Source organism: Pangasianodon hypophthalmus, chromosome 5, assembly GCF_027358585.1.
Source record: "Pangasianodon hypophthalmus isolate fPanHyp1 chromosome 5, fPanHyp1.pri, whole genome shotgun sequence".
Lineage (NCBI taxonomy): Eukaryota > Metazoa > Chordata > Actinopteri > Siluriformes > Pangasiidae > Pangasianodon > Pangasianodon hypophthalmus.
This window is the reverse complement of record NC_069714.1, coordinates 1,892,985-1,906,658: the sequence shown is the minus strand read 5'-3', so window position 1 is coordinate 1,906,658 and position 13,674 is coordinate 1,892,985. Positions and strand designations below refer to the sequence as shown.

Below are 13,674 nucleotides of genomic sequence, written 5' to 3'. Positions count from 1 at the left end.
TGCTTCTCTGTTGATAACAATTGAAATCTACGTGCAACACACATCCAAAAGCAAACACCTCTGGCAGGACTTGAACCCACAAGCCCACCATCCAGTGTGCTGCAGAACCCATCTCAGCTTGCTTGTGTCGTGTTTCATCTCAGGCTGTAACAAAGGCATAGCAACAGAAGAAACTTGTGTCAGGCACTGCCGGATCTCCTGTTTACTAGACAGTTAGTTTCTTAACCAACTAAGCCACAGCACCACAGGCCAGTTATAGAGCAGTATTCAATATTTTATCTGCAATGCTTCTGAACTGGATGTCAAGCTAAGATTTACTTCATTGGCACTCAGACCATAGATGACAGCCGAATTCAGACGCAAACAGCATATATGCCTCTGCCTGATCAGCATTTGGGTAGGATGCCTATGTCTAGGCTATCTTTTTCTGAATCTGACACCACAGAATATACATTGGATGGCTATTTGAGTAGATGCCTTAATATGTCATCTAGGTCTGCTGGAGTAAAACTAAGAGTCAATATCCAGTTCAGACGGATTGCAGATAAAAGCATGGGGTATTGAATACTGCTCTATATCTTGACGGTGGTGTAGTTGGTTAAAGATGAGGAGATGGTGGCTGAATAGAAGCAGGTGTTGAGAGCAGCCTGTGCCAGAAAGATAATGAAGACATGTCTGTGAAGGCATCAGTCAGTTGATGAGTAGACTCCTTCAGCACACAAGCAGGCATCTTTTCCAGGCCGGCAGCTTTATTTGGGTTCACCCTCAGCAGGGTTTGTCTAGTGCAGTCACAGTGACCACCTGGTTACTAGGGGGAGTTGATTTTTACTAGTGCCTCTGTGCTGGAGGCTTTAAAATGTGCACAGAAGTCATTTCACATGTCTGGAAGAGAGGCATCATTCATGTAGACAGGCTGATTCTTCCTTCTGTAATCAGTGATGGGTTGAATTACTGTACCTGCCACATTCACCATGGGTCACTGTTGGTAAAATGATGTTGAATCCTCTATGTGTCGGAGGCTTTGACTCAAATTCTGTCAGCTGATCTGAATGCAATGTCACAGCCCTTGAGCACTGAGTAAGTTGGAAGTAAGTTTTCTGACAAGACAGTAGCCCTATAGTAGCTACAGTATATACAGTCTTTCTCTCACCAGGATCTCCATTTTATCTCTGTGTTGAAAGGTAAGGAGACAAAAACTGCAGTTTCCCCTCTGTCCTGAAGACTCTCACGGATGTTCATTAATAAATTAAAAATTTTAATTGTTGGCAAATCACTGTGATATTAGAAGAATATTATCTCTGATATACAAACTCAAATACTACTCAAAATACTCAATTTTAAGCTTGTTTATTTCTTTACTTTATTATTATTATATTGCTGCTGCTTCCCATATTGCTGGATTCTGGAGGATTAAATATAGAGGCAATATAAAGGAATGGAAATCGACTTATCGGATATTTAATTGCCTTAAATCTGTTATAAGATTAGTTAGGACACTGGTGGGTTTCAGTGTGTAGAGTGTCTCTGTCTTTAGCTGCTGGTGAGCAGGGCAACGGGAAAGGGTAGGGGTGTGAGCCCCCTGCTGGGCAAAGAATTCACACTTCTCCATAATAACACTGATACAGAGATAAACTGGACGGCACACCTAAAGCTTTTATGATAGTGAAACACTGTATACAACTGCCACAATAAAATTATAACATTTAAACTAGGTAAAAAAAGAATACTTATGAAAAACTGCAAATTCTTAAAGCCCTGAGTGTCTACTTTCATATAAGCCATTAACCACTATTGTGGAGTGTGACATCAAAAGTAGATTCAATGCTGAACCCGGGCAACCCGAAAACAGGCGTTCACAGGCATAGAGTGTTGTGGTGAACTGGGATGTTTGGACGCTGTTGCCCCCCCACTTTAATGCGTTCTCTCAGGTTTGTCGACGGTGGAGTGGCTGTCTGCTTTATGTCCCAGGACGCCCTCATGTCTGTGTTAGCTCCTGGCTCTCCCTTTTAGTTATGCTGTCACAGCTAGTCTTGCCGGAGTCCCTGCTTCCACTCTGCACACAAAGTACATTGTCCTTAACTATTTAGAGGACAAAAGCTTACCTAACAATCTCTCCCTCTATTACTCTCTCTCTGGCTACACATGCTACTCCTGAGATACCAGTGATACCCCTTCTGCTCTACGGACCTGTCTGGTCCCTCCTAATGCCCCAATTCTGGTTGGAGTTCTCATCGGCTGGAGATCGCTCATTGCTGCTGGGGGTGGCCCCACATGTGCAATCAGTTCATTTTGTTATGTTGCAGCCTTATGCTTTTTTTTCACATCAGTCTACACTCCATACCCCATAATGACAAAGCAAAAACCAGATTTGTGATAACTCTGCAAATTTATGAAAAAGAAAAAACTGAAATATCACATTGACATAAGTATTCAGACACCGAACTCAGTACTTAGTTGAAGCATCTTTGGCAGAGATTACAGTCTCAAGTCTTTTTTGGTATGATGCGACAAGCTTTGCACACCTGGATTTGGGTATTTTCTGCTATTCTCCTCTGCAAATCCTCTCAAGCTCTGTCACGTTTGGTGGGGACCATCAGTGGACAGACATTTCCGGTCTCTTGTATTTTGCTGTGTTCAGATTTCCTACTACCCTTACCACTGCCCCAGTCCCTCCCGCTGACAACCACCCCCCGAGTAGGATGCTACCACCACCACCATGCTTCATTGTTGGGATGGTATTGCACAGGTGATGAGCAGTGCCTGGTTTCCTCCAGACATGATGCTTGGAATTGAAGCTAAACAGTTCAATCTTCATTTCATCAGGTCAGAGAATTTTGTTTCTCCCAGTCTGAGAGCCCTTTAGGTGCTTTTTTTTGCAAATTCTAAGTGGAGAGGCTTCTGTCTGGCTCCTCTACCTTAAAACCCAGATCAGTGGAATGTTGCAGTGATGGGTGACCTCTGGAGCTCAAAGAGTGACCATCAGGTTCTTGGTCATCTCTCTTACCAAGACCCATATCCCCGATTGCTCAGTTTGGCCGGCTGGCGAGCTCTAGAAAGAGTCCTGGTTGTTCAAAACGTCTTCCATTTAAAGAATTATGGAGGCCACTGTGCTCTTGGGAAGCTTCAATGCAGCAGAATTTTTTTTAGCCTTCCCAGATCTGTGCCTCGACACAATCCTGTTTCTGAGCTCTGCAGCCAGATTCTTTCCTTTGACTTCATAGCTTGGTTTTTGCTCTGAAATGCATTTTCAGCATTATTTATATAGACAGGTGTGTGCCTTTCCAAATCACGTCCAATCAGTTGAACGTGCCAGAGGTGGACTCCAGTCAGAGTGTAGAAACATCTCAAAGATGATCCGGAGAAACGGGATGCACCTGAGCTAAATGCACCTGAGCTAAATTTGTTTCTTTTTCACAAATCAGGTTTTTGCTTTGTCATTATGGGGTATGGAGTGTAGACTGATGTGGGGGAAAGGTATCTAAAGCATTTTAGCATAAAGCTGCAACATAATAAAATGTGAAATAAAATGAAGGGATGTGAATACTATCTGAATGCACCGTACTGTATTAATGAAATGTACACGCTCCCTCTCTGTAGGTGGCGGTACTGCACCCTAAGCGGCTCTGACAACCTCCATAAACAATACAGAAGAAGGAAGGAAATGCAACATGGCGGCCGACAAATCGACTAAAGAGAAGCTGTTGTCCACTCTGAATGATATAGAAGTGTTGTCCAGGTTGGTTTTTATGGCTGATTTCTGTTTGTGATATTTGATAATTGTTAAGCTTTTCCTCTAATTTCGGCAGATAGTTCAATTTACCACAGCTAACGAATGAAAGTTTAGATAATTTGGCTAGCTGTGCTAACGTATAGCTTTACCTGTATCCAGACAAAGGCCAGGATTGGCTAGTAGCTCACACTCCTCGCCGCTGATTGGCCAGTCTGAAAGGACAAGCCAATCATAGCGCAGTTTGTCGGCGAGCTGGGCGGGACCTGATATCACTACTTGCACTACTCATATAGTCTTTATTAGTATTGTAAATATTGTACCGTATTTATAATATGTATTAGTGTAGTCAGAATATTAGTTTATCAGCATCAGTGAGTTTCAAATATGATGTTAAGAACATCATTCATACCACACCAAGAATGAAACGTTAATTTGTGCCTGATTATTATTATTATTATTATTATTATTATTATTATTATTTGGTTAGTTTTATTCTGTCTTCAGGTTCAGAATGATGATGATGTGTGCTGTTATTTTCTGTCTCCAGGGAACTGATAGAGATGCTTGCGTTGTCTCGAAGCCAGAAACTTCCCCAGCCTGGAGAGGATACTCAGGTACCCTGTGACCTCGGCCCTGAAACACATTAAATATCTCCATACTAAAATGTCTGACATGCGACATTTTCATTATTCCTGTGACAAGTTAGAGGTTACATAAATCTGCAGTTTCCCCTCGGGATCAATAAAGTCATATTAATGAGAAATCCAACACAAGTAGTGGAGGCAACAAATGTTTGACCCAAAGTCCCAGAATGCAGTGCATGATGCTGCGTTCAACTAAATTTCCAACTCATAATTCCCGACCTCTGACTAGGAAAAGAAAAAAAAAAACAAAGAAAACTCCATAAACTCAGAATTCCTTCTCAGGGAGCTCAGAGTCTCGATGAAGAGAACAGTGTTATGTGTAAGCATAGCTTGCAAGCATTCGTGCACAAACGAAATCTCAACGAAGCATCACGGAAATCAGACAAATGCTGACTGGTGGAGTAGGACAGTACATCCAATACTGATGATGTTGCAGCCTAATTTATTAGTAGGACAATTTTTTTGTGCGGCAATAGCACGCAGCGGCCGCTCCGGAACTAATATGGTGCAATTTTTCTTCTTAGCACGACTTTTTAATGGCACATGGACATCGGATCAACCGGTGTTCGTGTCTACCATCACCAGATGCCAATAAAGCAACAACCGACCTGCATGATGATTCTTTTGCACATGCACTTTATGTAGAAATGTGGAGTCTCTTGTTGCTCTGAGTTGTTTGATGTAGCACCATGGTCCTGGAGGAATGGTGTTTCGTTTCACCGTGTACTAACTAGACTTGATTAACAGTAATATGAGATTATTTTCTTATGCTCGCTGCTACAATGATCAGGCAACATCAGGCTTATTTTTTTCATTTTGCTTTTTTCTGTTGTTCATTCAACACTGACCCCTAATACACACATCTGTGTTGGCGGACCCCTGTGTGAACATGTACACACACGTGCCTACAGAAATATAAATCAGGCCCAACACTGACGCATCGTGTTGAACTCATTTATGTGAGCAGGTGCTGGAGCTGCTGGTGCAGAGGGACAAAGAATTCCAGGAGCTGATGAGGACAGCCTTGAGGCAGGGCAGGACTCACGAGGAGATGCAGAAGCTGGAGAAAGAAGTAGAGAAGAGGGATGGTGACATCCAGCTGCTGCAGAAGCAGCTTAAGGAGGCAGAGCACATCCTGGTGAGCTTGTTTATAATAACAATATAATAAGTCAGAACGTACAGTGATAAGGTGATGAGTTAACATTCTGTTGTGGGTGTGCCGATGGAACAGTATAATGTGTGGTTTAAACTGCAGATTTCTGTCATATTAATTTCTGTTACATTTCTTATACAGGTCATTTTTGAGATTGATGTAGTCACTGCCATTGCAAAAAGAAATGCTCAGTGTAATTCTCACTGTAACCAGCCACTGCGTTTTTTTGTTTGTTTGTTTGTTTGTTTTTAAATCAAATTAAAATACTTCATAAAATGATGTTCCTGATCTGCTGTGAGTCACAACAGAAGTCTTTTAAGGTTGCGTTTACACGGAAGCATCAGCAGCCACAGTGGGATGTTACCTTGCTTACTAGACGGTGTCCCAAATATAGGCGTTTTTTTTTTTTTTTTTTTTTTTTTTTTTTTTTGATGCATTGGAATGCATAACATTTGGAATATGGGCAGTCAAATGTTTTCAATTTTCTTGTGGTCAGTTCCCATAGGATTATATGGAAACTGTGCTCTTTACAAAAAAAAAAAAAAAAAAAAACAGTTGTAGTAGTTGCTTTCCTCGAATTGTGGAGCCATGAGTAACGGCACATTTAACCACTCCAGAGCAAAAAGTCTCAGATTTTTTTGTTTAATTATAAATGTAAACGTTTTAGAAGGAAGAGAAATAATTGTTTACAGCGAAACTCCCATGGTTAGTTACATTTTTCCTTTTTATCCATTAATTTTTCCATTATCTGGTCCTTCTGCTACCTCGTCTCCCTCCCTCTTCCTTCCTGGCTGACAAATGTTACAATTTCATCACAAGGTTAGCATAGGCTAATGTTTGGGTACTTTTAATGCACCTAATAATTAGTCATCTTACAGCTGCAATTTATGATGTATTGCTCTGTCATTGTTGTAGCATATTTAAATGGCCCTTTTTCTTTAGCAAAAGGTTTAACAACAATATTACATTAACTATTTAGGAATTACAGCTATTTCTTTACAGAGTCCCTTCATTTTCACAGGCTCAGAAGTAATTGGACAGTTTACTGATAAGCAGTTTCATGGCCTGTTTCCTCCTTATTTCATGACAGTTTAAGGTGATAAAAGGTCTGGATGCCAGATTAGACTTGGTAGAAAACATCTAAAAAAAGCCTATGTGGAACAGGATTCTTTGGACTGATGAAACCAAGATTAACTTGTACCAGAATGATGGGAAGAGAAAAGTATGGAGAAGGAAAGGAAGGGATCATGATCCAAAGTATAACACATCATCTGTCAAACATGGTGGAGGCAGTTTTATGGCATGGGCATGTATGGCTGCCAATGGAACTGGGTCACTGGTGTTTATTGATGATGTGACTGCCGATAGAATCGCAGAATGAATTCTGAAGTGTATAGAGTTATATTTTCTACACAGATTCAGTCAAATTCTACAAAACCGATAGGCCAGCGCTTCACAGTACAGATAATGACCCAAAACATACCACGAAAGCAACCTAAGAGCTTCTTAAGGCAAAGAAATGGAACAATCTTAAATGGCCGAGTCACCTGACCTCAACACAACTGAGCTTTTCACTTACTGAAGACAAATCTGAAGGCAGAAAGACCCACAAACAAGCCACGACTGAAGGCAGCTGCAGTAAAGGCCTGGTAAAGCATCTCAAGGGAGGAAACTCACCATTCGGTGATGTCCATGGGTTCCAGACTTCAGGTAGTCATTGACTGCAAAGGATTTGCATCCAAGTATTAAATAGAACCCTTATATTTATAATTATGTTAGTTTCATTTTAAATCCATTGTGGTGGTGTAAAGAGGCAAAATTATGAAAATTGTGTCACTGTCCAAATATTTATGGACCCGACTGTATACGTATGTTGTTGCTTGTAAGAAAGTGTTCAAAAAGGCTTCAAAAAATGCTTCCAGTTATATAGCCTACAAAGAATCCTGAGTTACAGTTTCTCTTTTTTCTGCCTTTTTTCTGCCAGGCTTATCTGTGCCTCTCCTTTTTGTAATATCTCTCTACCCATCTGCACACAAGCAACATTGATTGATGAAAAATCAATTTTTCTTTTCCTCCTCCAAGCAGGATGGCTTGTGTGTTTGGCCAGCAGAGCTGTCTGTTCTATTAAATGGTAGAAGGAATATTGGTAATGGCTGATCTTTTGAGGAAGTGAAAGAAATTGCAGTGTCTCCTTCACCGTGAAGCCTCTCTTTGTCTCTGTCTCACTCTTTTTCTTTCTTTCTTTCTTTCTTTCTTTCTTTAGGCCACTGCTGTGTACCAGGCCAAAGAGAAACTCAAATCCATCGAGAAGGCCAGAAAAGGTATTTCACTTTAGTTTGAGGCCAAGGCATACCACTCCATACCACTCCAAAAATAGTACACTGACTGTTAATGATATAACTCTAAATTATATCACAATAGCCTTCTCTGATTCCAGTGTCATACCAAAGATTCAGACAAACTGTATAGAGTCTGTTTGCAACCAGTGATGTCATCACGTTGAATTAAAATCTCCGTAGCAAAACACAGCTTACATATTTGCCCATGAGGGAGTCATCTAATGTACATTTTTAGTATCATGGTAAAATCTTTTGCTACTATTAATGCCCCCTATGACTATTAACACATCTGGGCATTACCGAGTTTCTCATTTGACATGTAGTTTCAGATACTAAACATGAAACCTAGCGCTCAGTGCCAGTGGATTTCACTGTCCATGTAATGTTTCTGTCTACCAGGAAGCATCTCTTCAGAGGAAATTATAAAGTACGCACACAGGATAAGTGCCAGTAATGCAGTGTGTGCTCCTCTGAACTGGGTCCCAGGTATGTTCTCTGCCACTCTCTCTCTCCCTGTCTGTACCTTCCAATTTCGCAGATTGTTTTTTGAGCCACGTTTATTTCTTCCAGTAACGACTGAAGAATACATTCACTCATTGTGTGCAGTCAGAGAACTTCTTCTGGACAGATTGTCCCCAATTGGCTGTGATTCAGGTGAATCTGCATTTTTAATGCTCTTACGCACTGTGTGTGTGTGTGTGTGTGTGTGTGTGTGTGTGTGTGTGTGTGTGTGTCAGGTGACCCACGGAGGCCCTATCCCACTGACCTTGAGATGCGCAGTGGAATGCTGGGTCATATGTGTAACCTGCCCACCAATGGCGTGAACGGCCACCTCCCTGGTGATGCACTGGCTGCTGGGAGATTACCAGGTATGTGTACTCTTCTGTATTTTTGTATTATTGATGCAGCAATTTATTGATCTGGTAGGCCCTTTAGAATTGTTAGGTTAACATATTACGCACAAAAAAGGGATTCCAGTTGTAGTGGGGTTTTTTTTTTTAATATGTTTGTTTCAACTTTTTGTATTGAGCAAAATGGTGTGAGGTAACAGTAGTTAGCAGTTTCAGCAAACCCAGATTAAAAAAATTAAAACTCCATTAATATTCCCCACTACTGTCCCTATTCATGTGTGTTAGCACCTGATCCTACCTATGTCCCACAAACAGAAAGAAAGAAAGAAAGAAAGAAAAAGACAGAGTTACTCTTCAGTGATTAGTGAATATCTAATGTTTTATCCTTGAGCTACTGAGCGATATCTAGGAGTCTGTTAGATTTCCAATGAAATAAAAGATGGCATCTAGCTAATAAAGATGCAAATGCTAAAAATTTCTAACTGTTTTGAATTAAACTGACTCCAGGACTTGGGATCACCAAATACAGCTACAGCAACGCAGACCTCAACACTAAGTTTCAGTAAAATGATGGTAAAGAAATTGAGCCAATGCAAGGCTGGGCACGTGAAGAACATATGGCTCAAATTGCATGCCATTGTTACGTTGATCCTCTACATTCAGATAAATTTCAGACAACTGTGCTTTCGAATAATGAACTCTGTAGTATTTTAAACTACAGTAAACTATAGTATTCCCATTAAGTGGGATCTATAAACGATGGAGGGACAAATGATTCAAAAGTAATGGCGTTAATGTAGAAGCATGAGAAAATCTGGAAAGTGGACAAAAGTGCTCAGCCGTTTGTAAAACCAGAGAGGTTAAAATTAATGAAGACGAAGTACATGATTGGGCCTCCAGGCCACACCATGCAGATCCAGACAGTGCTTGAGAAGGTCAGTGGATTGGCTAATGGCAAACTAATGATCAATATTTGGACAGCGTATTTGTAACAGTCAGGTCCATAAATAGTTGGACAGTGTACCTGAAACTGAAATTAAATGATGAGTATGAGCCCAAAGTGCAAACTTTCAGCATTAAACTCAGTCCTCTCGTGAGCTGAGTAGGTATTGTGCATGTCAGAGTGCTATGCGTCAAGTGAGTGCTGATTGGTTAACTTAGAGGTGTGTCTGGTTGCATACCTGGAAACATTTTGATGAGACATTGTGATATTTCTTCCATGGGTTTAATCAAATTTAGGTTAATATTGTTTAATTTAGAAAGCATCTAAAGTGTAAAAAATAAAAAATGTTCCCTCGTCACATCCAGAACTTTCTGTCTTCTATAGACGTGCTCACGCTTCCCAGCTGCTTTCTGAAAGTGTAGTCTGTTAAAAACCTTGAAACTATTTGCATCATAAACGGGTGAAAAATGCTCTGTAAAAACCTCAGTGAAAATGTATTCACTCTCAATGATGGAAGTGCCAGAATATTGTATTTTTTTTTTTTTTAAATTTAGGATAGGTAACACCCAAAGTCTTAGTTATTGTTTTTAATTTGTTATTTAAGCCATTATAATGAACTACAGCTGTTATAAAGCCTTACACTTTATACTCACATATAACATAATATCATGATTGTAGTTTTACATGACTAAATCCATTATATGGCACTTCCAATGATGTAGGAAGTGGAGTGAGAGTCCTGTATCGCTCTCTGTTTCTGGCATTGGGGGGGGTTTTTGCATCGGAAACTTGATATTGGCTGCTGACAATGCTGTTAATCTCCATTAGATTTCATCTAAAAATCATCTGATCCTGATCCTGCCTGTTCCTGCCATATGGCGTGCTATTTTCTGTGTGTGTGTGCGTGTGTGTGTGTGTCAGTCTCAATGATAAAATCTTTTTTTTTTTTTTTTAAATTAGCATTTCTTCAGCTGCAGGAGACCTAAACCTCCAAACCTAGATCTAAACCTTCATCACATCATGACCTATAATTGAGTTTCTAGCTTACTTTTAGTTGATGAGGCAACATCCTAAAGTGGTTGCATTTTTTTTTAAAACATAACTTCATTTTTCTAAAACATATAAAATCTGGTTTCTTTCTCAGTTTGGTTCTTATACCCAAAATCCTAAAACACTGACACACTAACTATTCTGCATTCATTTAAAAAGAATTGTAATATCAATATGTTGTGTTTTAAACCCTCCTGGTTGTCTGCTTATTGTGCTTATTTTGTAGACAGTCAGCTGAATGTGCATACGCTATTAATGGCACAGCCCGATACTCATTTACTTCAGATACTTCAATTACATTCCCCTCTTGCTGAACCGCCTCCTGTCTGAGCTTTATGTTGATGATGATGGATAACATGGATATATATATATTCATTCTTCCTTCTTCTCCCTTCCAAGATGTGCTGGCCCCTCAGTACCCATGGCAGTCTGCAGATGTTGCCATGGCGATGCCTCCACCACCTCACCATGGTAACGACCTCAGCTTGGAGTTGCCGGGGCACAATAAGGAGAATGAGGACGACGTGGAGGCCATGAGCACCGACTCGTCCAGTAGCAGCAGTGATTCTGACTGAGAGTGAGTGCGTGAGTGAGTGAGTGAGTGAGTGAGACAATATGAATAGTATTGTAAGTAAGAACAGAATTCTCCAAAAGGACTTAGTGTGCGAGATATCTTAATACAAAAGTCTCCAAAAACGAATTTTGATCAAAAAAATAAAAAAAAAAGTTAAGGTTATTATTAACGTCATTCCTTCCACATTGCTAAAACCAACCTGACCTCAGCCAGCTGAAAATATCTCATGATAACCAATCTAAAACAATTTAACAGTGTAATTTGTTGCCTGTTCACCTCTAGAGACAAAGAGCTTCTGAGAATTCAGTAATATTTTAGTACCTTATGAACACTTGCTTCATTATCTCTCGTCTGAATCCTTTTGGCTTAGTGTGATGGACTTGGATGGTAATTTAGCATACTGTAAGCTCATGTAGAAATGCTGCAAACCTTTCATGTAACCCAGCAGTTGTGTAAATAGAGCTGTAAAAATGTTTGGGTTTCAGACCTTGTAAATAAAGTTTCTTTGGTAAAATATTTGTCTCTTTTGTATGTATTTAGAGCAGGAATAAATGGAATGAGTGCTCCTCCCTTTAATATGGTCTTTGGGGAATTCTTTGAACAGTCGAAGTCGGGCCAGGTATAATTACAACACAGTGTGAGATTTGAATTCATTGAATTTTGAGGTGTGGGCTTATGCATGTATGTGAACAAAAAGGTACAACAGCCTGCGAATACATATGGTCAAAACTGTACATATTCACCATGTGTTCCAGAGTGGCACAAGAAAAAAAAAAAGTTAGGTAAACATTACATTCAGTATACAAAATGCTGTGGCTTCAAACCTATAGAGTTAAAATATAAAAAAAGAGCGCACACTTGTGCAATTGTCTGTTATACAGTTCGTGCTGTCTTGGTGTTACCAATATGGTGTCCAATACAGGAAATAATAACCTATTCCAGTATGCATAGAATATTTAATATGGCAGAGTACACAGTATGTAAAATTGTATACACATAATTTTAACAACAAAGAATTTTTAAAAATACAAGAACAGGGTTCAATGATATACAAATGAAACACTTGACTCCATATGAAATGAAGTAGAGGTTTAAGAAAGTGTGACAAAGTTTGCACCCCCACCCCAGTAACCACTTTAAACAAAAAAAAATTATCATATAAATAAACTCACATGTCAAACTCAAGGTCTGTGAGCCAAATACAGCCCACTGTCTCATTTCCTTTGGCCCCGTGAACCTGAAAAAATATTGAAATGTTGAGACAGTATCTGCTTGTCTACATGTTTACATTATCTAAAATTCTCACTGTAATGCAGCAACCACCACTGTACAGCATGCGCACATCTGAACCTCTGCTTAAAACCAACACCTTATCTTCTGCGTTAGGTCACACTTGTGTCTAAAACAATTTAGAAACACATCGGACTGGGGTAGTGACATAAACAGGTATTACTTGCGATGTGATAAGGACGTGCAAAATGAACTAATGATGTGATCACTGCAAGACACAATCTACTCTCGAACAATCTTGCCATTTTAAAATGTAGCCATAAATTACCCAATTTCCACTAAAGTGATTACAGTACCATGCTATTAATAGGGGAATTTTATGCCTTATCTTACAAATTCTGATCTATAGTGGATATAAAAAGTCCCCTGTTAAAATGCCAAGTTTTTGTGATGAAAAAAATTTAAACCAAGATAAAGTGGAAAGGTGGAAAAACAATCAGAAACATTTTAGGAAAAAATAGGAAAAACAAAAAAGTTACAATAAGCTGGTTGCATAAGTGTGCACACCCTTTTATAATTGCAGATGTGGCTGTGTTCAGAATGAACCAATCACATTCAATTTCATGTTCAGGAGTATTCTGATTAACCCCAAATAAAGGTCGTTCAGTTACGATGTAACCTTTGTTCTCTGAGTGAAGAGACTATCTCTCCACTCTGTTACATATTCCATAAGTACAGAGATTGATCCCTTGGGCCTGGTGAAGTGGTTACTCTTTAAGACACTCTGGCTGTGCCGGTCACGCCCTAATTAGTGCCCTAAAAAACACCCATAGTGACATGAATTCAGTGCTATCTTTTGATCATGACCCAGAGTGGCCTCAGGTGGAGAGATAGTCTCTTTACTCGGAGAAAAAAGGTTACATCGTTATCAAACGTTCTCTATCGTATTGATGTTCTCTATCCGTTACATATTCCATATGTACGGGGAAACTCTGTAAGCCACACAGCGAAGGGAAGGTGCAATAAACAGACAAACTATGTACAATATTTACAGTCTCAAGCCAGGCGCCAGACGCTACCAAAGCTCACTTCCCTTGCAAGATGAAAGAATGGAGGGGAAAAAACCTTACCTATCACCCTGCCTCATAGAAGGATGACAC

At 39.8% G+C, this 13,674-nt stretch overlaps 1 protein-coding gene across 1 annotated transcript; it reads left to right on the top strand.

Moving 5' to 3' along the window:
• The first annotated feature begins 3,597 nt into the window (after positions 1–3,597).
• On the top strand, positions 3,598–11,798 carry med4 (mediator complex subunit 4). Its single transcript, XM_026911002.3, has 7 exons — positions 3,598–3,736; positions 4,278–4,344; positions 5,342–5,512; positions 7,791–7,848; positions 8,266–8,352; positions 8,604–8,735; positions 11,110–11,798. Exons 1-7 carry the CDS (start codon positions 3,669–3,671, stop codon positions 11,283–11,285), a joined length of 759 nt encoding a protein of 252 aa, XP_026766803.1. The 5' UTR covers positions 3,598–3,668; the 3' UTR covers positions 11,286–11,798.
• Positions 11,799–13,674: the final 1,876 nt, after the last annotated feature.

What these genes read in the sequence shown, in the direction of transcription:
- med4 (XM_026911002.3), top strand. Translation starts at nt 3,669, where the DNA reads ATGGCGGCCGACAAATCGACTAAAGAGAAGCTGTTGTCCACTCTGAAT. An exon ending in GATATAGAAGTGTTGTCCAG is followed by an intron (nt 3,737 to 4,277) that starts GTTGGTTTTTAT and finishes TTCTGTCTCCAG; the next exon opens with GGAACTGATAGAGATGCTTG. An exon ending in CATCGAGAAGGCCAGAAAAG is followed by an intron (nt 7,849 to 8,265) that starts GTATTTCACTTT and finishes TCTGTCTACCAG; the next exon opens with GAAGCATCTCTTCAGAGGAA.